At 37.4% G+C, this 27039-nt stretch overlaps 2 protein-coding genes across 3 annotated transcripts in view; one reads left to right on the forward strand and one right to left on the reverse strand.

The window, feature by feature from the left end:
• Window positions 1-1026, reverse strand: part of PUS7L (pseudouridine synthase 7 like) — a 33499-nt gene extending 32473 nt beyond the window's left edge. For both annotated transcript variants that reach the window (XM_042946293.1, XM_042946292.1), the window contains exon 1: window positions 991-1026. The gene's annotated coding sequence lies outside the window, so the exon portion shown is untranslated. The remainder of the gene's footprint in view (window positions 1-990) is intronic.
• Window positions 1027-1171: 145 nt separating this feature from the next.
• Window positions 1172-26815, forward strand: IRAK4 (interleukin 1 receptor associated kinase 4). Its single transcript, XM_042946295.1, is given in 13 exon segments — window positions 1172-1327; window positions 7776-7901; window positions 7903-7946; window positions 10729-10874; window positions 11691-11873; window positions 12365-12525; window positions 13439-13503; window positions 16223-16337; window positions 16732-16841; window positions 21006-21189; window positions 22046-22108; window positions 25960-26118; window positions 26243-26815. Coding segments are annotated over 12 exon segments (1383 nt in total). The 5' UTR covers window positions 1172-1327; window positions 7776-7784; the 3' UTR covers window positions 26279-26815.
• The last annotated feature ends 224 nt before the right edge of the window (window positions 26816-27039 follow it).

A 27039-nucleotide genomic window follows, 5' to 3' on the forward strand; every position in this document is an offset into this window, starting at 1 on the left:
GTGAGAAGTGGCCATCTAAGTCTTCAAAATTATTGAAGAGACAGAAATAAGGTAAAAACGTAGAAGTAACATACAAACAAAATATGCAATGTGCCAGGGAAAATTGAACAGCCCAGATACAGGAGTAATGTCTTACAGTACAGTTCTAGAAAATACACTTTGGATTAGAGCCAAACTGCCAGTGAATGCCCTGCCAAGGACTTAGGATCTATTGAGTGGTCAATAGATGGCTACTGCAGGTGTTTGAGTAGAAAAATGGCACAATCCAAAAAGCTGTTTTAATAAGATGAATAACGGCACTGAGCAGGATGAATGTGATGAAGAATTCCAAGAGTTTGAAAGCAATGTGATCAAGAGCACTGTTTTAGGATTGGCCTTGTAAAGAATAAAGATCTACTCTCTCCCAGTAAAAGCAAGATGTGACGACATTCTAAACTACTAGGATAGGTAGAACTGAAAAGAACGTAATGATCAGGGAATTACAACAATCATCTTATAAAAGAATGTAGCTGAGCTGGAGGGGGGCAAGGAGCCCACGTGGAGTTAAACACAAATGTGCAGTGTTCCTAAACAGATTTCTTGATGAGGGTACAGGGTGGAGAAGGAAGTGAGTAGTTTGGCTAACCCAAGACAGGGTAATTGTTGGTTGAGGGTAGATTCTAGGGAGATGTTAGAAATGCAGCAGGGAGTGCTTTTTCCCCTCACGCTCTTTCTTCCAATGCCAACGCTCAGCCGAATTCACTCTTACTTGCTTTCTGTCACCAATTTGCAGAACTAGTCTCCGGCGGGGTTGCCTTCTAGCTAATCCGAAAGAACCCCCCAGACACAGCCAATGGCTCCACTTCTCCCTCCACTTCCCCCGCCTGCCCCGACGCACGATACTAGCCCATGTCGCCCTCCGCCTGCGGACAAACAGTCGAGGGTCCCATTACTAATCACGTCATTGCCCCCCACAGAAACGCCAAAACTCGCAAGATTGACCCGGTCTACCTCACGTCCACGTTACGGAATTCCTGGGCACAAAACTGTGCGCATGTCCGGAAGCGCTAAAATACTTAGCCTCCGACAGCGGAGTAATTAAAGGGGAAGGCTGCCACTTAAAGCAGAGCCTTACTCAAGACCCGGAATTTCTCCGCGGAGATGCCGGGACTTGCAAAGAGGAGGGGCGGGGTTTGGACGTGGGCGGGGTCTCGGGCTGGAACTAACAGGTGGGACCCTCCCCGCTCCGCTGCTGTTCCAAGCTCGGGTTGCCTCGCAGCCGGCTCAGCTGGGCGGTGCCCCGGCCGCCCAGGCGCCCCAGCCTCCCTGGCGCCCCGCTACTGGGCAGGTAAGGGATTCCCGCCGTGCGCGCCTTCTTCACAGGTCGTCCAAGATCTGTGCTCCGGCCTCCATCCCTCTGCCGCAAGGTTGTTGAGGGACGGTTTCGGAAGGAAAATAGCAAAGTGAGAAAAGTCAGAGAGGAAGTAGTTTGTGTGCGCACAGCTTGCTCCAGGCTAAAAACTTGGGTGGGTTCCCGAGGATCAAAAAGTGAATAGGACCTGGGGAGGAGCCCGGGGCGTGGAGAGGCGTCACCAAGTTCATTGTGTGGCTGTGTCAGACCTCGCGTCCTGTTTCTCAACACCCAGGCGTTGTGTTGCGGGAACCAATTTACGAAATGAATCTCTTTTCCCGAGAACCAGGAAGTAAGGCCAGCCCCGGGCAGAGATGCTCGTGGCATGGAAAGCATTCTGGGCCTCCACAAGATTCTAATTAACTTGTCACTCTGGCTTCCAAGTTTCCAGGAAATTAGAAAGTGAAGAGGGCTGTCAGGATCAGGTAAGTACATAATCAGATGGGAAAAGTATACCTGACAGCCTGGAGCAAGAGAGATAACAAAGGGATAAAAAGCAGACCCTGAGAAAGCGAGAAAATGCCATTTAAAATGGAAACAGCTGTATTTGTGCTTGAAAAACTTACTGCCCAAGGAGCCCTAAGAGTGGAGAATATTAAAGCCAGCCTTTCCCCTTTCTAAGGGTAATCCTTGAAGAGATCGGTCAGAAAGTTCATTATCTCTTTTATTCTCTCAAGCTGAGCACTCATTTGAAGTTTGCTTTCAGCGTGTCCAATCCAAGCTCCTGATCCTGCGCGCCAAACTTGCACCTTACAGTCTTCTCCATCCTAGTAAATGTCGGGAAACGTTCAGGCCAAAAATCTTGGTGCAATCTCCTTGCCCTTCATATCAGCACATAGGATTCTATTTGCTCTACTTCAGAAAATATACAGCATCCTACGACTTTGCACCTTTTCTGCTACCACCCAAGCCACCAGCACCTCCCACCTGGATTGTTGGTGTACTACTAATTGGTCACTCCCTGCCTCTCCACTCTTACTCCAATAGCCTTTATTCTCAGCAGCAGCCCCAGTGTCCTGTTACGTCTTACGTGAATATAGAGTATATGTCTCCATTCTCAAAGCCTCCACTGTCTTCTCACTCAGAGGATAAACAAAATCAATACAAAGGCTATAGGCTCTAGCCTACCTCTCTCATCTAATCTGCTACTTTCCTGCTCCTTCCTCTCCAGACTTAGCATCTCCTTGCTGTTCTCAGTGGGCCCACTCCAGACCTTTACATTTAGTATTCCTTTTGTCTCCAAGCTTCTCCCACAGATATCCCAATGTCTGACTTTCCCATTTCTTCAGACCTTTAATCACATGGCACTTTTTTACTGAGGCCTACTCTGACTACCCTCTTTAAAAATGAAACCCCTTCTCTATTTTTGTCCGCACTATGTAGCATAGTATAGAGTTTATTTGCTTATTGCCTATCTTCCTCTGTTAAAAATATAAGCTCCATGAGTTCAATTATTTTTTTCATATTTTCCCAATGTTTTATCTCTAGGAACTTAGATCAGTATCCAGCACAAAGTAGACTTCAGTCTACTTTATTTATTTTAGCATTCTGAAATATTCAATATTTCAGCTTGCTTGGGATTCTCTCTCTCTCCCTCTCTTCTCTGCCTCAAAATAAATAAATAAACTTGAAAAAACTAAATTAAATTTTTAAAATCAATCTTTCATCCAACACAACTATTTTGAGTAGCTGCTAAAGCTCAATTTGGTTGGGTCCCTGCTTAGGAAAGCACACCATCTAGAAGAGAAGGCAGACACATTAAACAATAAAATATGATAATTGTTATGCTGGAAGAGTGGTGACAGTTTGGAGCAAAGGAGATGATTATCAGGGGAAGCCAATAGTGCCTTTTGCATTGAGCTTGAAGAAATCCTAGGCATTTACCTGGTTGTCCTCAAGGTGATTGGGCAGTTATTTTACTGAGCCCTAAATGAATTCACCTTCTGCTTCACCAAGAAAATAACATTGTGTGAGAATTCTCCCTCTCCCTTCAAATATGTCTGTATCCAAACCTCTGCTTCCTCTTTTCAAGATTTGGAAGAATTTTCCTTCTGTTCAAGGCTACATCTTCACCTATACTCTATTCACTATCCCTTTTTGTATCTTCAACCAGGCTTAACTCTAAAAGCAAATCTTAAACCAGCAGTTTCCAGGATGTTGTTGGTGTCCCCAAGCCTCTTTCAAGAGGTTTGTAGGGTCAAAATCACTTATGAGTAAAAGATTGATTCAGAATGCAATGAACTTTAATGAAACAAAGTTCATTGATATGGTTTAGGAAATTATCTTTTATCAAGGTTCACTATAGTGACAAAGAGAAAAATCTACTACTTTGTGAAAAGGCTATTAAAATACTGTTTCCAGCTATGTGTCTGTGTGAAGTTGGATTTTCTTCATATATGTCAACCAAATCAATATATTGCAGCAGATTACATGGAAAAGCAGATATGAGAATCCAGCTGTCTTCTATTAAGTTGAACATTAAAGACATTTACAAAACTGTAAAATAATATCACACTTTTATTTATTTTGGAAAATGTATTTTTATCAAAATATGTATGCTACCATGTAATATATTCATTATTTTTAATCAGTTAATGAATAAGTAATCTTTAAAGTTCTCAATGTCAGTTTCTAAGAAGGTAAATATTGATAGATCTAACCAACATAAACAAAAACTCTTTGGAGTCCACAGAAATTTTTAAGAGTGTAAAGGGTACCAAGACCAAATTTGAGAACTGATGCCTTCTGTCTCTGTCTCTGTGTCTCCTTCCCTTCAAACCCAGACTTCTTGGAAAATGCACTTTTATCATTCACTCACTGCTCTATAAAAACTGTTCTTAAGTCATCCAGTTTCCAAATCTAACACACCCATCAGTATTTATCAGACCTCTCTGGGTCTTTTATACCAACCTATCCCCTATTCTAGAAATCTCTGATATGCTATTGTCTTAGTTTTTTTTTCTTACCTCCATGGCTAATCAATACTTTTTAAAGGTTCTTTAAAGAATATAAATTCTTCATATTCTTTATATTCTTTATATTCTTCATATTCTTTATATTCTTTAAAGAATATAAATTCTTCATATTCTATATGTTCCTAATAGGCAACCTCATATTTACTTGTTTCTTCAACCAACAATTTACTTGTGAACATTTGAGAATGCTCATACACTGAGCATTCTTTACTTAAACCTCTCTCCTAAGCTCCAGACCATATATCTAGCTACTTAGTGCCAAATCCCCTAGATGGTGCCAGAGGTAGATATTTCACATTTAACATGACCATGAACACTTCATTTCCTCTATCATCTTACTGCCCAAGCCAAAAAACCAGGAATCAACTTCTGGATTTCCCTCACTCTCCTCTCCCTCTAATATCTGATGTGTCGTTAAATTATTTCGATTTGGCCTCCTAAATCTTTGAGTCTTTTTTTCCCTCCATTCCTCAACTTTTTTCAGACTCATTTCTGCTGACCTAGATTATTGCAAAGTCTTCAAACTGGTCTCTTTATCTCAATATACATCCCTTCAAATTTTTTTATCCAGGAGAATCCACTTAACCAAATAAGATCTCATGACACCTTTCTTTAAAATCCTGAAATGGCTTCCTGATAACTTTTAGTAGAAAGCTTAAACTCCTTGTCTGAATATCTGAGGTGCATGATGATTTGGCCCTGCCTACCTCTCCAGCCTCTTCTCTTACTACTTAATGACATGCATCCCATGCTCCAGCCATAGCAAACTCCTTGCCTGAGCCTAATCCATGTTCTCCCTGCTATTCCTACTGCTTGGAATTTCCTTTTAGGTTTATCCTCATTCCTTTTCACTCATCCTTCTAATCTCCCACCCCACCTAAATCTGTCTTGATATATTTCCTTTTGACGGCTTTGGCTTGATGCTCCTTCACTGGGCCTCCACACCCTGCACACCCCTCTTGTAACATTTATCATTCACTCTTTGTATCCCCTGCTGGACTGAGAAACTTGAAAACAAAGATTTTTCTCCTCTCTGTAGCTCCCATCACTTAGTACAAAGCCTGACATGTTTGTTTCTAATTTTTTTTAAGGTTTATTTATTTTTGAGAGAGAGACAGAGAGACAGAGAGACAGAGCATCAGCGGGGGAGGGGCAGAAAGAGAGTGAGACACAGAATCTGAAGCAGGCTCCAGGTTCCAAGCTGTCAGCACAGAGCCTGACATGGGGCTCAAACTCAGGAACCCGCGAGATCATGACCTGAGCCAAAGTTGGACCCTTAACCAACTGAGCCACCCGGGCACCCCCAAAGCCTGACATGTTATTTGAACATATGAATATATGAAAGGATATGTCTTGTCTTTATAGAAAAGAGAATGACTCAAACAATGCATTGAGTTATAGAAGCAAGGACATATGGAATGAATTTTGGAGTAAGATACAGATTCATGTACAACTCTTCATTTACTACCTTTGTGAAGTAAAGATGTTAAAATTGTCTTCATCACTGTAAGGGTTAAGTGAAATATATGAATTACTTAGCATGGTACTAGACAACAAATTCATTCATTTCTAACATTTATCTGCAATATATACCACGTGCTAGTCACTAGTTTTATATTAGTGAATGAAAGAGCATAGTCCCTGAACTCATGGAGCTTATAATCTGATGGGGGAGGCAGGTACTAAACAAATAAATACATGATTACAGTTACATTGTGCAGTGATCAAAGACAATTAGGTTGAAGGCAGATAGACCTACTTAGATGCCATGGTCAAAGAAGGCCAAAGAGAAGAGAATATAAATATAGAGGCCTAGGATCAGGGAGACATTTGCTTCTTACTCTTTTATAGCTTCTGAATTTTGTACCACGTGAATATATTTTTTACTCCAAAATTTAATTATAGTACATCTTAATGTTAAAAATATAAGAGGATGGGGCGCCTGGGTGACTCATTCGGTTGGGCCTCCAACTTCGGCTTAGGTCATGATCTCGCAGTACGTGGGTTCGAGCCCCACGTCGGGCTCTGTGCTGACAGCATGGAGCCTGGAACCTGCTTCAGATTCTGTGTCTCCCTGTCTCTCTGCTCCTCCCCTGCTCATGCTGTGTCTCTCTCTCTCAAAAATAAGTAAACATTAAAAATTTTTAAAAATATATATATATGGGGGGAAGCAGGAAAATAATTGACAGAAGAATATCTAAATCTCTCTGTCTTGATGAATTAGAAGGAAAGGTTGCTACTTGCTAAAAATGAAAGGCATAGAGATCAAATAAAACCACATGGAAAGAGGGTAAGTTGTGAAATAGTCACTAAGGACAATAAGCTGAGAGAAGACAACTAATAGGATTAACAGCAGTGTTGAAGGCCCCATGGAGAAGGGGTCCCCATTAGTTTGTATTCATACCAGTCCGCTCAGTTACCAGGTTCTCTTAGGTATATTCAGCAATGCTGTTGTACCAGTAAAATTGTGAAATCTATCCCTGGCTGATGCTCTCCAGGGTGCAGTGGCAAAAGAAAAAGGGGAATAAGGAAATAAAGGTTTGCTCTAGAGTGTAAAGTGGTGAACCACAGGGTTTGGCTTAGTAGGGAATGAATTATGATCAGATAGGTCTGCTGAATTCAAATAATGTGGAGCATTTGAAAAAGAGATATTATAGAAAAAGTTGACTATTTACCGTATCTTTTAATGCTACTCAGATTATTTCAGGACTTTTTTTTTTTTTTTTACTTCTACCAAAGAGTGGTGGTAAATGTTTCATAGTAAATAAATACTGATTGAGAAAAATATTTTAAATTAAAAAATAAATCTCTGGGGGCGCCTAGGTGGCTCACTCGGTGAAGCGTCCGACTTCGGCTCAGGTCATGATCTCACGGTTTGTGAGCTCGAGCCCCATGTCAGGCTCTGTGCTGACAGCTCAGAGCCTGGAACCGGCTTCGGGCTCTGTGTCTCCTCTCTCTGCCTCTCTGCCTCTCATGCTCTGTCTCTGTCTCTCTCAAAAATAAATAAACATTAAAAAAAATTTAAAAATAAATAAATAAATAAATAAATCTCTGTTATTTAATAGATTTGATGCCTGAATATATTCACAGGAATTTTTCTGAAAAAGTAAATTTTTTACTCCTTTGGATAAATTATACTTGGGAAATATCAGTGTCAGAAAAAAATTCTTCCATTTTTTATTGATAATTATAGGTAGAGAAAGTAAGTAAGAACAGAGGACAATTAAACAAATAAACCACAATTTTAATTTCTTCTTAGGATATCAGTTAGTTGACTTTGGAGTGTTCCTTTATTATGGTGTAATCAGTTGCCAACATTTCATATGCTGTAGAAAAATGTGATTTATAAGCTTACAGATGTCATCACTAAAACTACTGTAAAATTTTAATGAGAATTTTCCATATTTTAGGAAGAGAAGATGAATAAACCCATAACATCTTCAACATATGTGCGCTCCCTCAATGTTGGACTAATCAGGAAGCTGTCAGATTTTATTGATCCTCAAGAAGGATGGAAGAAGTTAGCGGTAGCTATTAAAAAAACCATCTGGTGATGATAGATACAATCAGTTTCACATAAGGTAACCTATAAAATTATCTTCCTTTTTAAATTCTTACATCACAATCTAGAATGATGAATAGATGTAAATACTGTCTAATGTTGCAATTCAGAAAGTAAAACTCTCTTTTTCCTCTGTGTGTGTGTATGATTTTTTTATTCCTTCTCCATTATGTTAGCTTGGCTAGTATTGTGATCTTGCAAATAAGTTTTTGGGTTAGAATCAAGATTCCTACTTTTACTATAGTTTTCTGTTTAGCAAGCTGAGAACAGTTCCCTCTGCCTCACACTTGTCATTTCCAGATTGAACATAGGATATTATAAGCATCTCTAGTAAAATTCTAAGTGTATAAATCTCTACTCCACCTTACCAGTGTACTTTGGGAGTTCTTCAAATTGACATTTTAAAGTTGCTTATAAATGTACACATCTATAAACAGAATTCTTAGTTCTTAGGCAGGATTTTTCAACACTATCTTCAGATAATTTCATTCTTTGTCTACTTATGTCTGCTTGATTTATTGTAAAATACAAGTACAGATTTTATTTTTGAAGCTGTTACTTCAGCTCAAACCTACATCAAAATCTGTCTTTCGAGGTAAGAGGAAAAGACATTAATTTATGATTTTCAGCATTAACCTAATAAAGATCCCAAAACTTTAACTTCTATCTTAGTCCTTCTAGGAAGTGTTTCCTCATATGAAGGATAAGCACTTTAAGTTACTTGAAAGAAGTTTAAGATTAAACCTTGAAAAGCAACTTTCAAAGATAGTTTACTGATATACTATTAAAACCTTCTGGGGGCGCCTGGTGGCTCAGTCGGTTAAGCGGCCGACTTCGGCTCAGGTCATGATTTCGCGGTCAGTGAGTTCGAGCCCTGCATTGGGCTCTGTGCTGACAGCTCAGAGCCTGGAGCCTGTTTTGGATTCTGTGTCTCCCTCTCTCTGACCCTCCCCGTTCATGCTCTGTCTCTCTCTGTCTCAAAAATAAATAAACATTAAAAAATTTAAAAAAAAAAAAAAAAAAACAACCTTCTGGAGAATGGTTGAGGCGGGGGGGGGGGGAGGGGGGGCGGAGATAAAGCTCTTCTCTACAGATTAATGGTAACAAATAATTATTGAAAAAATGATAGAAAAGTTACCAATTTACAACCACCAATGAATAATTGCTTCATGCAAGACTCATCAGTGATGCTAAAACGACAAGATGAAAAGTTGTCAATGAACCAGATCTGCATAAGATTTCAAAGTATTATCCACAGGTTACTTATGAATTATGAAGGGTAATGGTGCTTTTACAAAGAAAAAATCTGAAGTACACCTCCTTAACCGAGTAATCAAACTTTGGGTCACTAATAATGGTACAGACTGCATTATGTGCCCTCTGGATGTGATACAGTGGGAAGAACATATTGTCACCTATGTAGTGTTCTTACCCAACATTTTTAACCTAAATTTAATCATGAGGAAGTAGTCAGACAAATCTAGACTGTGAGACATTGTACAAGGTGTCTGGCTTACACTGTAAAGCCTGTGTGCATACACATGTGCTCACATGCACACACATACAGGTAAAGGGAGAGGGCAAGAACACAAGTGTGACAAAGTGTTATCAACTGGTCAATTAGTGCTTCTAGGTGAAGGGCAAATGGTTGTTCATGGTATTATTCTTTCAACTTTTATGTAGGTTTGAAATTTTTCAATGTAAAAAATTTGGAGGAAAACCAGAAAAATTGTTACATTTTTAAGTGTTAGTTTCCAAACTAATTTTTAAAGAAATAAGAACAAAAAACTGACCTGTTTTTCCTTAATTTGACTAAAATGTAATTAAGATCAAAGGAATAATTCTCCAAGTTTATGTATAGTATTGTATTTCATTAAACAGGAAGGTTTATTGAAAATCATATGGCTGGGGGTGCCTGAAGAGCTTAACTGGTTGAGCATCCAACTTCAGCTCAGGCTATGATCTCATGGTTAGTGAGTTAGAGCCCCGCATCGGGCTTACTGCTGTCAGCACAGAGCCTGCTTCGAATCCTCTGTCCTCTCTGTCTGCCTTTCTCTTTTTCTCTCTCTCTCAAAAATAAACATTAAAAAAAAATTTAAGGGGCGCCTGGGTGGCTCAGCTGGTTAAATGTCTGACTTCGGCTTGGGTCATGATCTCACGGTTTGTGAGTTTAAGCCCCATGTCAGGCTCTGTGCTGACAGCTAGGAGCCTGGAGCCTCCTTCGGATTCTGTGTCTCCCTCTCTCTCTCTGCGCCTCCCCAATTCACACTCTGTCTCTCAAAAATAAATAAACATTAAAAAAAAATTTTTTTTTTTAAACTCATATGGCTAGCAGAGTTATTAAATCAGGTAGGGAAGAAATATAGCTTAGTAGGTTGAAAGCAGACCCTTATGTCAAGTGAGATCTAAATTTGGATCTCAATTTAGATACAGTTTTTTGGCTGTGTGGCTATGGGCTGGTTATTTTACCTCTTTATGCTTTGCTTTCTCATTCATGATTAGTACTACATTTGTAGTATCTTTGAGAATTAAATGAGTTTATGTGGGTGCATCCCATGGCCCACTGAGCAGATAGTAAGTACTCAATATATGCTAACCTATAGTATAATCACCTTCAGCATCTTTTTCCTTTCTGCCTATCTTCCCAGTTCTCTGTAATTCTGGCTGGTTCTTCTGCTGCCCCTTTCCTTTAATACTATAGGAGATGGTATGGGCCAGACAAGGGCATGAGGGAATAATTCCTATTTTCATGTTAAGCCTATTTACATACTAATTTTGTTTCTTTGTTGCTTGCTTTTAAGGAGATTTGAAGCATTACTTCAAACTGGAAAAAGCCCCACTTGTGAATTACTGTTTGACTGGGGTACCACAAATTGCACAGTTGGTGATCTTGTGGATCTTTTGGTCCAAAATGAGTTTTTTGCCCCAGCAAGTCTTTTGCTACCAGGTAAACTTGAGCATGAGTAGGGCATCAACGATTAGGGTGCAAAGGCAAGTGGCAGAAATGGGAACATGTCTTCTTACTTGGACTTTTTTCTCCTAGTAGATGAACTTTACATTTGAGACTCCTTTTCATTCTTTCCACCCTCCCCAACTCAAAAAGCACCCCAGACATAGGGCACTCTGGACTTGCTGGTAAGGAGAAGGAGGCCTTGTGACTGGGCCTGAGCCCACCATTCAAGTCAGGTAGTTTTGTGCCAGTAGGAAGTGTAGAAGGATGAAAATTAGTTTTGGGGTGTTTTTTGTTGGTTGGTTGGTTTTGTTTGTTTGTTTTTAGCTCTTGATTTTCTTTACCTTTAACCTCCACCCTCATGGGACTCTGTGATCATGATACCCTTACATTGTATTCTGGTGGGTTACTGTCTAGATGCCTTCCTAATAGCCTTATTTCCCTTTGATGCTATTTATACTAGCAGTTGTCACTTTTCAGTGTGCAATAGAATCCCTTGGGGTTCTTGTTAAACAGGTAGCTTCCTGGTTGTATCAGAATGCTTGACTTGGGTTAAGGTCTATGTTTTTAAACAAGCACTTCAGTGCTCTGATGTAAGTGGCTCATAGACTTTTTGAAAACATCGCCTTACCCTCTCTAATCACCTTAACCCCAAACTCACAAATTCATAGTAGGTAGCTTATCATGTGTGCTGTGAGAAAATGGAGTTGACATGTGGAAACTGAAGTGATGTCAAAGGAACCAAGTTCCTAGTTTAACTTTTGGACAAACACTTTTCCGTATTGAAGAACAACTTGTAACTTCATTTGGCAGATGCTGTTCCCCAAACTGTTAATACACTACCTGCTAAAGAAGCTGTAACAGTTCCTCAGAAAGAATTGCCTCTCTGTGGCAAAGACAGGACATTTGTGTTACCTGTGCAGGATCTTGAACAAAACTATGTGCCCCCTGACTCCTCAAGTCCAGAAAATACAAGTTTAGCAGAGAGTGATACACGTAAGTAACATGTACAGTGCTTTCCCCTGGCGGGTTTGTCATTAAGCCCATCCCTGCTTTGAAATAAATCTCTCCTTTTGTTTGTGCACACTGGCAATAGCTCTTTGGTGGGTTTTCTTTTTTTCCCTCCTGACCTATTAAGCACCATCTTCATTGTATTAGTGTGTTCTCAGTTGAGTACAGTCAACAGAATATACAAACAACCATAGAAATATGAAAAAATGTATAAATATTTACATAACTTGAAAAGGTCATTTTGTAAAGAAAATAAGTGACTAGAGTTTTGGGTGGAGGACCACCAAACAGAATTCTCAAGATAAAACTTAAATTTTTAGTTTAAAATACAGCTTTACTCTCTCCTATCCTGTCTAATCCAAAGTTTAAATATTTGTGTATACATGAAATAATCAAGTTGAGAAAACACTGAAGTTATTAAAACCAATATCCTTTTTATTGAAGCACTTTTTTTTCTTATTTCATTGACATTATAGGTTTTCACAGCTTTTCATTTTATGAATTGAAGAATGTCACAAATAACTTTGATGAAAGGCCCATTTCTGTCGGTGGCAACAAGATGGGAGAGGGCGGGTTTGGAGTTGTGTATAAAGGCTGCGTGAACAACAAAACTGTAGCAGTGAAGAAGCTTGCAGCAGTAAGTTACATGTTTAGGAGTAAAAAGAATTAAAGGAAAAAGTTGCTTCCTAGGGTGCTCTATCTTAAGCTTTAAATTAGTTCTTAGGAAATACATTATTTCAGAGCATATTTTCTTTAAACATCTTCTAAGCTGGTGGTTCTGAACACTTAAAATTTTGTTGAAAGCTATGGATCCTGTCCCTACAAAAATGTAGTTATGGGCATACACATATAATTGTATATATAATTTTGGAAGAATCATAAAGTTGAGAAGCCCTGTTCTACATAGTGCTTTTATGCATAATCAGGATTAAAATGGGAAGACACTAAGAGAATTTTGTAAAAATAACTTTCTTATGTTACTGTTCTCATTTAAAAATGAAGTTTAAAAATTACACAATAAGAAAAAAGATTGAAAAAATTCTTGTCTAGATCCCTCATTCCCATTGCTACTAGAGTGTTCAGCATGTAGTTGATTTGTTATATTATAAATCTGTTATTATGTTTTAGAAATATCCATATAATACATATTTATATGATAAAAATAGTCACCCATTGTCATATACAGTACAACTACTTTTGCAGGTTTTGTTCTTCTTTTTGGCTTCAAATTTGCTTATGTTTTCTGACAGCAAATTTTTTCTTCAGAATGTTTATACAATGAAGCCTCGCATTATTTCATTTTGTTCCTACAGTAACTGAGACTTATATGGTTATATGGTTTTTAAGGTTTTTCTCCTTCTGCTAACTAGCCATAGGACCTTGAACAAATCAGTAATATTTCCAGCTCTCGGTTATTCTACAGAAGGGAGAGAATAATGCCTTACTATTTTAAAGAAAGCAAGATTAGCCAGGCAATCACTTGTGCCTCCTTCTAGCTTTAGGAGCCTTAAGGTTATCATGTTGTATTATATTACATATTATTTTTTCAGATGGTTGACATTAGTACTGAAGAACTGAAACAGCAGTTTGATCAAGAAATAGAAGTTATGGCAAAGTAAGTTAATTTGACAGTGTGGTATAATGGAAAAGAGCAGGACAAGAAGCAGGGGGCCTGGTTTCTTACCCAGAGTATGCCATGAACTAGTGATATTTTCAGATATGTAAAATTAAAATAAAGGGTTCAGATTAGAGGAATTGAGAGAATTTTGACTCTATAATTCTGTGGCTGCATATGCTTATATGCCTGTAGATAAAACAGCAGTTATTATTTTAAATCATAGCAAAGTTACAAAGGGTTTCAAATATCTTCCATTATCCTCTGCTGCTCCCAAAATTCATGACAGATAAATTATAGAGATATAAAAAAAAAAAAAGTATAGAATAATAGGCCCTTAGATATCTTAACAACCCTAAACCAGGAAAAAGTTATATGCCAGAATGCTTAGAAAACTTTGACCCAGTATGCTTGAAAATTTTTGGGAGTCTTCAGGAAGAATAAGGGAAACAAATCAGGAAATTATTCTAATAATTGTAGTGCAGTGTATTTTATGTGTGTGGCCTCATTTAATCCTCATAAAGGTTATTGTAACCTCCCTACCTTTTTTTTTTTTTTTCATTGAGATTTAGAAACATTAAGTAACTTGCCCGAGGCCACATAGCCAGTAAAAATCAGATCTGCCTTTCATATTCGGATCTGATTCCAGAGCTTGACCTTTTTTCTTTTTATTTTTTTTAAATGTATTTTTTAATATTGAAATGTAATTGACATACAGCGTTCTATTAGTTTCAGGTGTACAACATACCGATTCGGCAGTTCTCTACATTACTCAGTGCTCACCACCATAAGTGTAGTCACCCTCAGTCACTATACAATCCTAATGAGATTTACCAGTTTACACTCAGTTACACCCATTGCTATAAATTACCGATTCTAGTTGCTTAACCTCAAGAAAGAAAGAACAGACTGGAATTAATTCAGTGACAGTAAAAATAATGCATACTGATTTAAAAAAAAAAAAAAAACCTCTTTCAGGATTTTGTTCCCCCTACTCTAACACCCACTCTCCAATCCTAAAAGTAATTTGTCCAAAGTAGATAATCTACGAAATACAGGAATATATATTTACAATAATAAAAATCATCCCTTAAATATATCACTCAGAGATAACCATGACTAATATTTTGATGTACTTGCCTCATGATGTGTGTATACGATTTTCCCATGTCATTAAAAATAATTTTAAAACATTTTGTTATCATACATTAATTTCAAGGTATTATATGTTCATTATTTGGCATATATGATGATTATATTTTATTTAACCATTACCCTACTAGGTTAATTTCTAATTTTCAACATTACAAATTAAAGCTCCATTAAATCTTGTTGTACATAAATCTTTAAATGCAGCTCTGCATATTTCATCAGGTAGAGTCCTAGAAGAATTACTCATTCAGAATTCATGAGCTTCTTAAAAACTTTTCAAGTACATGTCCAAATGGCTTTATAAATAGTGATTTATACTCCTGCCAGCTATGTATTACAATGTCAAATTTCACCTTTACCTCACCACCGTTGAATATTATCACTGTTTTTTAACAAGTACCAATTTTTGGATCTTACTAGCAAAATAACCCTGGCCAAGTTTCTTAACTGTCTATTCATTAGTTTTCTCATCTATAAAATGGGATAATAGTGTTTACTTCATTAAGTTATTGTGAGAATTCAATAAAACAAAGCAGGTAAATCATTTACTGCAGTGCCTTGTATATAGTATAAAGTCATCAAATGTTGCCAACTCATTTTAAAAATGTGCCAGTTTGGTGGAAAATAGAGCACTTATTGTTTTAATTTGTACTTAAAATATTTATGAGGACAGACTGATTTCAAATTAAAGTCTGATTTGAAATAATGAAATGTCAGAATTTTAGATGATACTGAATCAAAATGAGTAAGCACGTGGATGGAATGTTATCATGTTCTAAGTATATTTCTAGGCTCTCATGTATTTGCTCATTCAATTCTCAGAGCATCCGTGTTACATAATCGGTATTACTATCCACATCTGGTAAAGTTGCTGAAGTTCAGTGAGGTTGTTAACCTGTTAACTGTTAATTTGGCCTATAGGTCAAATATCCAGAGGGTGGCGAAGATAGGCTTTAAACTTAGGACTTTGCCCACTTCTCTTTCTACTTTGCCTTGGAAACCTAAGGTTTTGTTATGTTTCAGCTCTCTTTAGTTTTATTCAAGTATATAAAGAAACTCAAATTAGGTTATAAATAACATATCATTAAAGATCAGAAATGTGTAAATTAGATGTGGTTAAAGATCACACGTCTATAAATCAGTGCTTTGGATGTGTTAAAAAGTTCTTGAAAAGATTGTCATACCAGTTTCAGCAGACTTGTTGAAATCTTGCCTGTACTATCATTGAAAATTGTGCTACGCAAAGGTAAATATCAACCCAAGTCCTTAACCAAACTGTCACAAGTTCCAAAGTTCTAAAGTATTGAGCTTTTACTATAAAATGGAAAAAGGGGTTGCTCCTAATGTTGATCAGTATTGTCTGAAAGAACTGTTTGCAGAAAATTATAAGCAGTTGTAATAAATATACATACTATAAACATACATATTATAATATAATGATACATAGCATATCAATATTTTCTTACTCCTTTTTTTCTGTTAAAGTCCCAAATTGAATAACCTTCAACCTACAGCTGAATGTATGTATGTATCATAATAATTTTGAGTGCAAAATTATTTGTCATAGGTGTCAACATGAAAACTTAGTAGAACTACTTGGTTTCTCAAGTGATGGAGATGACCTCTGCTTAGTGTATGTTTACATGCCCAATGGCTCATTGCTGGACAGGCTGTCCTGCTTGGTAAGATATTTGTTTATCATATTGCTTGGCTTTCTGTTTATGTGTTGGAATATGAATATTCACTTTGTGACAAGGTTATTTGAACCACATTAATCTTAATATTTTTCTTGTTCTTTGAAAATTATACAGCTGATAGGTAAACAACTGGGATTGCCATTCTATTAGGTAATAATCTTAAACATAAAATTATCAGTCAAGACTAGTCTTTGAAGATGCTCTTATATATTTTTATTGTCAAATAAGAAATGGTAACTCCGGTTTGATCTTATTTAGAGATTATTTTTGAACAGTTTTTAAAAATTGCAATTCTAAATCTGGGTGATATGATATCATTTTCAGCAGTTGCTGAGAAAGTTGTTCTTTTTTTTAATGGGTTGGTTTCTTACTTTATAAGGATGATACTCCACCACTTTCTTGGCATATGAGATGCAAGATTGCTCAGGGTGCAGCTACTGGCATCAGTTTTTTACATGAAAACCATCATATTCATAGAGACATTAAAAGGTAAATGCTACTCTTAAAAAGCTTTTGGAGAACTATCTTTAAAAAATAACTTGCTCTAGGGGCGCCTGGGTGGCTCAGTTGGTTGACTGTCCGACTTCAGCTCAGGTCATGATCTCGCGGTTTCTGAGTTCAAGCCTCGGGTCAGGCTCTGTGCTGACAGCTCGGAGCCTGGAGCCTGCTCCCATTCTGTCTCTCTCTCTCTCTCTCTCTCTCTCTCTCTCTCTCTCTCTCTGCCCCTCCCCTGATCATGCTCTGTCCCTCTCTCTCTGTCAAATATAAACAAACATTAAAAAAAATTTTTTTTAAAGAATAACTTGCTCTCACTCTTTCAATTCATATTCATATGCATGTCTTAACTTATGGCACCCCATGAAAGGTCTTCTCATTAAGATGTTCTGTAATTTCCTTTATTACAAACCCAATGATCTATTTTTAGTGCTCATCCTACATGGCCTTTTTTTTTTTAATAGCATGGCATTTTGTTTTTCTTGACCACTTTTACCTTGTCAAAATTATTTTCGAGGTCACCATTATTTTCTGAATCACTTTCATCCTCCATGGGTGCATTTCAGGTCTCTTTCTTCTTACATAAGTAACAAATATTAATTGAGCACCTACCATATGGTAGGCACTGAAGATAATATATTTAGCAAAAGTAGCACTTGTTGCATTTGACATCAGACGAATGATCACAAGATCATAAAAAACTTTAGTGTGCAGTATACAGTATTTAATATAAATATTAGTATAAAGAAGTGTTCTCTGAGGATGTGATATTTTAGCAGAGATCCAAAGAATGAGTGGGAAATAAATGGGCTCAAGTTGAGGGTGGCTAAAGAAGGTAGGGAAAACAGCATTCTGCATTTGTGAAACCAATGTTGAGAGGGAGCATGCGGTCATGATGAATTAATTACAGGAAGTGAAATGAACACAGTTATAACTGAAGTGCAGAAATGGAAGGAATGATTGATACAAGATAAATTTATAGAAATCAGCAAGGAGCTAAACCCTGTAGGATTTAATAGACTAAGGTAAGGACTTTACTTTTATCATCAAATAACCAGATGCCGTTGAAGAATTATAAGTAGGAATGTGGCCTCATGTTTAAGTTTTGAGAAGGTCACTTTGACTCTCAGTGTAGAGAACAGTTTGTAAGAAGGGAGAGTTAGGCTTTCACAGAAGTCTTGGTGATAGCTGTTCATATCAAAAGAAGTGAGCAGATTTGAGAGATTTAAGATAGCAGAACCTGCTGATATCTTGGCTGCAGAGGGGTCAGGAAGAGGGACATATCAGGAATGACTCCTGGATTTGTAGCTTCCTGAATTGCATTCTGGGATGATGTGTGGAAGAGGACCAGGTTGAGGGTTGAGAATATGAATTCTCTTTTGTACATGTTATGTTTAAGATTCTCTTAAGATATAGAAGTAGAGATGTTAAACAGACAATGTGATATACAGATTTGGACCTGAAAGAAGTCTGAGCTGAAGACATTAAATTTGTGCATTACTTGCATGTAGGCGATAATTGAAGACCTGTCATATGATTGTATTCACTTAAGGAGAGATAGAGATTAAGAAAAGGTCCCAAGATTTAGTCCTAAGGAACTTTAAGACTTAATGGCCAACTAGAAGAGCATGATCCCTAAGGAATCTAAGAAAATAGGCATAGAAAGGTAAGATGAGAACCAGGAAAGTGTGGTATCCGTGAAAATAAGGAAAGAGAGCATTTCCTAGGAAGTATTAGTCAAAAATATCAGTTGCTTTCTGGAAGTCAGGATGAGGATTGAAAATAACCATTTGATTAGTGCCCTGAAGGTCATTAGTATCTTTACAGAGCTCTGTTTCCACACGTAGCAATTGGGCAGAATTCAGCTTGTAGTTGAGGAGAGAGAAAGCTGGAGAACTGAGATGTGAGTGTAGACAAGTCTTTTAAGACATTTGGATAGTGGGGGCGCCTGGGTGGCTCAGTCGGTTAAGTGGCCGACCTCGGCTCAGGTCATGATCTCACGGTCCGTGAGTTCGAGCCCCGCGTCGGGCTCTGTGCTGACAGCTCAGAGCCTGGAGCCTGTTTCAGATTCTGTGTCTCCCTCTCTCTGACCCTCCCCCGTTCATGCTCTGTCTCTCTCTGTCTCAAAAATAAATAAACGTTAAAAAAAATAAAAAAAAAAAAAGACATTTGGATAGTGAAGAATGATCGCTGAAAATAATATGTCACTCAGGAAACCTTTTTTTTTAGATGGTGAAGACTAAAGCATGCTTTTATGCCTATGGGAAGAGGGAGATGATAAAGTAGAAGAAAGAAGAAGATAATTTATAGAGTAAGGTTCCTGAGAATTTAGGATGGAGTCCAGATAGAGGGATCAAGCTTGGATGACAGGACAGGCACTCTCTCTCATCCCTTACATATTGGTGCATTTCCTCATGTTCTCACCTCCTGTCTCTTCTGTTCTCACAACGTATTCTTGCTGACTGACATTATATTGACTTCACCTACTATCTATTTGTGGGTGACTCTATCATCATCCGTATCATCAGCCTCCAATCCTATATTTTCAGTATCTCCAGGCCAAAAATACCTCACCTGGATGTCCCACAGCAGCCTCCAAGTTAACATGTCAGAAATCAAGTTCATTTTGTCTTCCAAACCAGTCTTCCTCCTATATTCTCTTCCTGATTAAATGAAGTCACTATTCATCCTGTCTCCCAGCTAGTCTTTCTCATTCCTCGTATCAGACTAATTACAAAGTTCCTTTGAACATGCCTCAAACTTTTCAGCTCCTTTTCACCCACAGTGTTCTTTATCTAGACTCTATCTCTTATTTTATTACAAGCTTTCATGGTCAGCCTTTAACCAGTCTGTACCAGTTCTCTTCCATTCACTACTACATTGGCCAGGTAGTGTTCCTAAAAATGAGGTGTAATAGCACTAATTCATTACTAGGAAACTTTCACTGGCGTCCTGCTATCACAGAATGAAGTTCATATTCTCTCCATGTTCCATGGTCACCAGCTTCTTGAAATTGATCACATGCTTTTGTTTTCATCACTATGTACGTGTTGCTCCATTTGCCAAAATACCTTTTCCCCTCATTTAACCATCACCTTCTAACAATCCTTTAATCACACTGTTTACCCTGTCTTTAGAATTTTCTCCAGTTCTTCCAGGCATTTAGTTGTTCTCTCAGCATTTTGTACATAACATCACCATTGTGGAATATTTTTTGGATTTTTAAAATTAGGTATATACCTTTGTCACAGACAAGATTTGAAAACTCCCCCTCTATGCAGCACTGAGATCAAATACTATTATACATAGCAAGTCCTTGATAAAGTTTTATTGAATGTGAGTATGTGTGTATGAGTGAATGTGTGTAATGAATGAATGAAGACCTTTTAGCCATGTTCTTTCCTCTTTGAAAGTTATCAGATAGTACAAAAAAAGAGAGAGAGGGAGCGAATAATACCTGAACCTAATATAATACTTCATGTTAACTATACTGGAATTAAAATTAAAAACTTAAAAGAATAAAGAGATGAATAATTAAGATTCTTTGTTTGGAAATTTGTTCTTAAATGAGTTGGGAAATGTTAGGAAAGGAATTTAAGACTGGAGCTTTAGGAGACTGAGGGATATTTTCCCAAAATAAATTATTTGTGAAACAATGAAATTATCTCTTACTAATGTGGACAGTTTTATTTCATTTATATTCTTCTAAAATTGTTCCTCAAGAAACAAAAAGGAAAAAGAAGACAATTATTTCTCTTTAGCTTCAATCTGAAGTCTAGATTTGTTTACACGAATTTCAGGCTTTTATGATGTGTATTATAAAATAGTCTACTCTGGGGGCGCCTGGGTGGCTCAGTCGGTTAAGCGTCCGACTTCGGCTCAGGTCACGATCTCGCGGTATGTGAGTTCGAGCCCCGCGTCGGGCTCTGTGCTGACTGCTCAGAGCCTGGAGCCTGTTTCAGATTCTGTGTCTCCCTCTCTCTCTGACCTTCCCCCGTTCATGCTCTGTCTCTCTCTGTCTCAAAAATAAATAAACGTTAAAAAAAAAAAAATTTTTTTTTAAATAGTCTACTCTGTAAATATGTATATATGTTCATACACCTGACTGTTTGACTTGCTTGAAAAGAAAAATATTATTTTCTTCAAACTTTATTTCAGTGCAAATATCTTACTAGATGAAGACTTTACAGCCAAAATATCAGACTTTGGGCTTGCACGGGCTTCTGAGAAGTTTGCCCAAACAGTCATGACTAGCAGAATTGTGGGAACAACAGCTTATATGGCACCTGAGGCTTTACGAGGAGAAATAACACCCAAATCTGACATATACAGCTTTGGTGTGGTAAGTTTCACATATATAATTCGTAACAATAATCATTCTGGCTATAACTGTGAAGTTGAAGTAGAATATTTTGAACACACCTGTCTTTCTTAACCCTCTTATGTAAGTATGTATATTGTTTACTTTAACCTTTAGTTAAATGAGAAAGTCATAAAAGCTTCTCCAAATTTGTAAACTTTTAAATTGGTTTCTGAAGTTACTGTAAGAAATGACTTTTTTAGCACACTATCCTCACAAATTAGTATGAAGCTTAAATTAGTGCATAAAGCAAATCATATACAGCATGTATTTTACTGTCAGTTTTTAAATGAAATATTTTTTAACAGATGTACACTTTGGCATTTTCTGATCTACTGGTCTGTTCCTAATAACTTTTAATATGGAGTGAGTGGAAATGGTTGGAGAAATTAGGTGCTACGTCATCTTATTTTTGCGCGTATGTTTCCTATATGGAAATTTAACTTCATAGCACCGTGTTGTTAAGGCACAGAGTTGTAGGATAGGCCTAAACTTTAGAAAATAATATTCTAAAAGCCAGAGACAATTATTCTTGTGAAGAATCCCCTGCAAGACAGGGGACAGAATGTCTAGAATACATAGTGAGTGGAGCTGATTGTTTAGTAAGTTGACAATCGAAAAGTACTGCTTGTGGGGATTGCTGGAACCCAAGGTTTCTGTGAGGGAATGATGGTGAGAAATGACCACAGCTCATGTCCTTTCTGCTTTAATGCCTGAAAGGCATAATGCAATGTGTGGAAATGATTAATCAGATTTCGTAATCAAGATCCATATTCTGTCTAGTTTCTATATGTTGTCTTGAGTGTTACAGCAATGGATCTTTTTTTTGTCTTCATAGGTTTTATTAGAAATAATAACTGGACTTCCAGCTGTAGATGAATACCGTGAACCTCAGTTATTGGTAATTGAAAGACTCGTTTTTTCCAGTCCTTTTCTTTTGCGTTTATAATCTAAATTTGTATGGGTAAGTTTGGCATCTAGATATGTCACTTTCTATTGGCAATTTTTCCATTGGCAATTACCCAGTGGCATATGGAAAAAGCATAACAGACTTCTAATCTCAGCTCTGCCATGAAGGATTTGTGAAGCTTGGTAAAGTCACTTATATATTCTATGTTCTGGTTTCTTTGTGGGTAATATCAGAATAGAACTATATAATCTTTTAAGTCTTCTCCAGTATTTTTGTTGTTGTTGTTGTTACTTTCAGGATGATTACTAACAGACTTTTCAGCTCAGAGAGAAAAAACAATATTGCTTCCTTTCACATTTGTATCAGAATAGAATTACTGGTAAAATTTGCTATCTATTTCTATTATGGAGTATTTTATTTTTATTTTATTTATTTGTTTGTTTATTTTTTATTTGAGGGAGAGAGCAAGAAAGTGTGAATTGGAGTGAGGGGCAGAGAGAGAGAGAGAGAGGGAGGGAGAGAGAGAGGGAGAATCTTAAACAGGCACAACACTCAACACAGAGCCCAATGTGGGGCTCAATCCCACTACCCTGGGATCATGACTTGAGCCAAAATCAAGAGTCGGACGCTCAACCAACTGAGCCACCTAGGCACCGCTATGAAGTATTTTAATTATAAAATTATGATAGAAAACATTACCTGTGTATTATATTCGGCATTCGTTGGCAATTGCATAAATAGACTAACTGAATGCTAAAGTTATGAGAAAATTATGCCTTGCCCCTTTTTTCCCCCATATAGTAAATTTTAAGAAGTTAGAGGGTCTTTTTATAAAATTAAATATTTACAAAAATCTTTTGTAAACTAAAGATTACAGAAATACTATCATGTATAAGCTTTTCTTAAAATTAAATATCTACGCTGACTTTCTTCCAATTTATGTGTTCTAATGAGACAAACCAGTGTGAAAAATTCAGATAATACATGAATAACAGATTATTTCCCTATGGAGATTAGAAAGTCAAAAGCTATGTTTGCTCAAGAGTTTGGTGTCATACTCTTTTAATAAAAGCCATAAGTATGATATCTATATATTATAATATTGTTACTGGTGTCCCTTAATAAAAAGTACATTATAAAGCTTTCCATGGTTTCCTGGATATGTACTATTCCGGTATTATATATTATATAACATTTCGCATTAAGGTATATTTACAGAACATAATATTATTGTGAAAAGTTATTATTTGTATAATATATATTTATATTATTATCTACATAATAATTATATCTTATATATAATATATAGCTATATATAGCTATATATATGTTATTATAGTGTATGTACATTACTTACTGTGTGTTGGACATCAGGAAGGAAGCCTCAGCTGCAGATACAATGTTTTGGAACCATTAGTGTCCAAGTGTAGATAAAGCTTTGGGTGTGGATGGGATTATATAGAGAAAGTGTGTAAATTAAAAATACAGGGGTGCCTGGGTTACTCAATGGGTTAAGTGTGCGACTTCAGCCCAGGTCATGATCTGAGCTTCGTGGGTTTGAGCCCTGCATCAGGCTCTGTGCTGACAGCTCAGAGCCTGGAGCCTGCTTCAGATTCTGTGTCTCCCTCTCTCTCTGCCCCTCCCCTGCTTGTACTTTGTCTCTCTGTCTCCCAAAAATAAATAAACATTAAAAAAAAATTTTTTTTTTAAAAACCGTACAGTTGGGGTGTCTGTGTGGCTCAGTTGGTTAAGCACCTGACTTTAGCTCAGGTCATAATCTCATGGTTCATGGGTTCAAGCCCCACGTCGGGCTCTGTACTGACAGCTCAGAGCCTGGAGCCTGCTTCGGATTTTGTGTCTCCCTCTGTCTTTGCCCCTCCCCAACTAGTGCTCTGTCTCTGTCTCTCAAAAATAAATAAATGTTTAAAAATTAAAAATAAATAAATAAAAATACAAGACAGTTAAAAAAAACTAAAACAACTCTCCTTTTTTTTTTTTTTTACTGTGTAATTTATACTTTTTAAGCAAAGCCTACCTGTCTAAAAGCCTAAATCCTTTTCCCTCAGACTTTTTCTCCTTTAATATATTATGAAAGACTCAAACCTTTGGTTTGAGTAAGGATGAAACACAGAAAACACACAATCCATCTCAGTCCTAAGCTTTATGCATGATCATATAATAATGAAAATCATAAAACTTCAGGGAAGTTTATACCCTTTTACTTACTCTTAAGGTGTGAATGCAAGATGACCATAAAGTAGTAAGATTTTATTACAAATATAACAAAAAGGGAGTGAGTGATCCTTGAAAGAAACTTTACATCACTAGATTCTGCCATCACCCAAATGCTTTCAAAATTCTTTTTTTTTTTTTTTAAATGTGTATTTATTTATTTATTTTGAGAGAGAGAGATGGAGAGCAGCAGAGGGGCAGAGAGAGAGAGGGAGAGAATCCCAATCAGGCTCCACACTGTCAGCACAGACCCCGAAACAGGGCTCAAACCCATGAACCATGAGATCATGAACTAAGCCGAAACCAAGAGTCAGAAGCTTAACTGAGCCACCCAGGCGCCCCTTAAAATTCTTCTGGAAGAGTTTCTGGAGGGTTTACAACAGACCTCACATAAGTAGTCTTTTCCATGATAATAGTTTCCTAGGGCTGCTGTAAGAAATTGGGACATAGGGGCGCCTGGGTGGCTTGGTCGGTTGAGTGTCTGACTGCGGCTCAGGTCATGATCTCACGGTCCGTGAGTTCGAGCCCCACATCGGGCTCTGTGCTGACAGCTCAGAGCCTGGAGCCTGTTTCAGATTCTGTGTCTCCCTCTCTGTCTGCTCCTCCCCTGTTCATGCTCTGTCTCTCTCTGTCTCAAAAATAAATAAATGTTAAAAATATATATATATATATATATATTAAAAAAAAAAAAAAAGAAATTGGGACATAAAATAACAAATTTATTCTTTCATAGTTCTGTAAGCAAGAAATCTGAAATCAAGGGGCTGTCAGGGCCATATTCCCTCTGGAGGCTCCAAAGGAGTTTCTTGCCTTGCCCCTTCCAGCTTCTAATGGCTGCTGGCATTCCTTGACTTGAGGCCACATCATTCATTTCTGCCTCTGTGGTCACACTGTCTTCTCTGTGTCTGTTTTCTTCTCTTCTCTGTCTCTTCTACAGATGCTCGTCATTGGATTTAGGGCCCACGTGGATAACCTAGGATGATCTCATCTCAAGATGCTTAATGACATCTGCAAAGACCTTTTCTTCAAATAAAGTCATAAGCATAGATTCTGGGGATTAGGACTTGGACATACTGTTTTCAGGGCCATCACTTGACCCACTACATCATCCTAGTTCTATGTCTCTCTCCCTATACAGTACTTTTTTATCATGGCCCTGTCCCCTTTTTCCTTCTACCTCTTTATCTTTGATTCAATAATTTGAGTACCTATAGACAAGTGTGCCTGTCCAGGGAGGAGGATTTTGGGTCCAGAAATTGGAATTGCATTATCAGAAGCACATCAAGAAGCAAATCACCTTGGGCTAGCAGCCTAGTAAATGCTGCCAATGGGAACATGAGCGCAATTAGCTCAGCAACAGAAATACAAAAATTAGAAGGCAAATGGCCGAAAGTATCTAAAAGGTATGTATGTACCTAGGTATGAATAGATGTATAAATAGACAAATAGGGTTTCTCCTGTATGTCTTTAATTCTTAGTAAGGTTATAAAAATAGACAGTAAAATAAGAGTACATGTTGTTATGAAGTAGATGAAATAAATCCATTTACATTCTGATTTCTCTCACTTTTCTTTGAAACTCCTACTAAAGTTTTAACATTTGTTTTAAAGCTAGATATTAAAGAAGAAATCGAAGATGAAGAAAAGACAATTGAAGATTATATTGATACGAAGATGAATGACATTGATCCCATTTCCATTGAAACCATGTATTCTGTTGCCAGTCAATGCCTGCATGAAAAGAAAAATAAGAGACCAGATATTAAGAAGGTACTGATTTTTTATATTTATTGAAAAAGTGAAGAAGGTAGGGTTCATCTTTTTTTCCTAAGTGTACATTTCAAACCAACTCTTTAATGCATTTTTTTTGCTGTTTTTTCTGTCTTTATGAAAGGTTCAACAGCTGCTGCAAGAAATGACAGTTTCTTGAAACTTCACTGGAAGACTCTTGGTTTTTTCATATACAGCTATGTAAAACAGTTTTTAAACTAAATTTTTGTTATAAACATTCTTTTTTACCTTTAACAAGGCAGCATGGAGCATGGAACCCCCAACATATATATAGAACAACTAAAGTAGAGTCACTATATCGACCCTAATCCCTGGCTTTTTAGTGTCACCCTCAGTTCTTGAGTAATCCCCAAGACCTCGCCTTAGAACCTCACCAAACATGGTTTGAAAACTATAGAATTAGCAACAAAGGGGACTGGACTATAGGGTGAAAAGACCCGAAGCTGAAGCCCCAACTCCACTACTAATTTGCCGTAGAGCTTTGGACAATCCTTTAACAGCTTTGAGCCTTTGTTTTTTCACTGGTAACATTAGGCTAATTATCTACTGTGCTTCTCTGACAGGTAGTCCTGGAAATCCAATGATGCAGACTATGTACAAGCACTTTGTAACATGTAAAGTGATGTAAAATTTAAAGTTTATGTTTATACAATCCAATTACAGTCGTTTGTTTATAGGATCGTGTTCACAGTGTGTTTTTTGAGAGAGAGAGAGAGAGCTTGCATGAGTGGGAGAGGGGCAGAGAGAAAGATGGAGAGAGAATCCCAAGCAGACTTCGCACAGTCAGCACAGAGCCTGACATAGGGCTTGATCTCTCAAACCGGTGACCTCATGATCTGAGCTGAAATCAAGAGTAGGACGCTTAACCAACTGAGCCACCCAGGTGCCCCACAATGTACT

The sequence above is a fragment of the Panthera leo genome, chromosome B4 (genome assembly GCF_018350215.1).
Source record: "Panthera leo isolate Ple1 chromosome B4, P.leo_Ple1_pat1.1, whole genome shotgun sequence".
NCBI lineage: Eukaryota > Metazoa > Chordata > Mammalia > Carnivora > Felidae > Panthera > Panthera leo.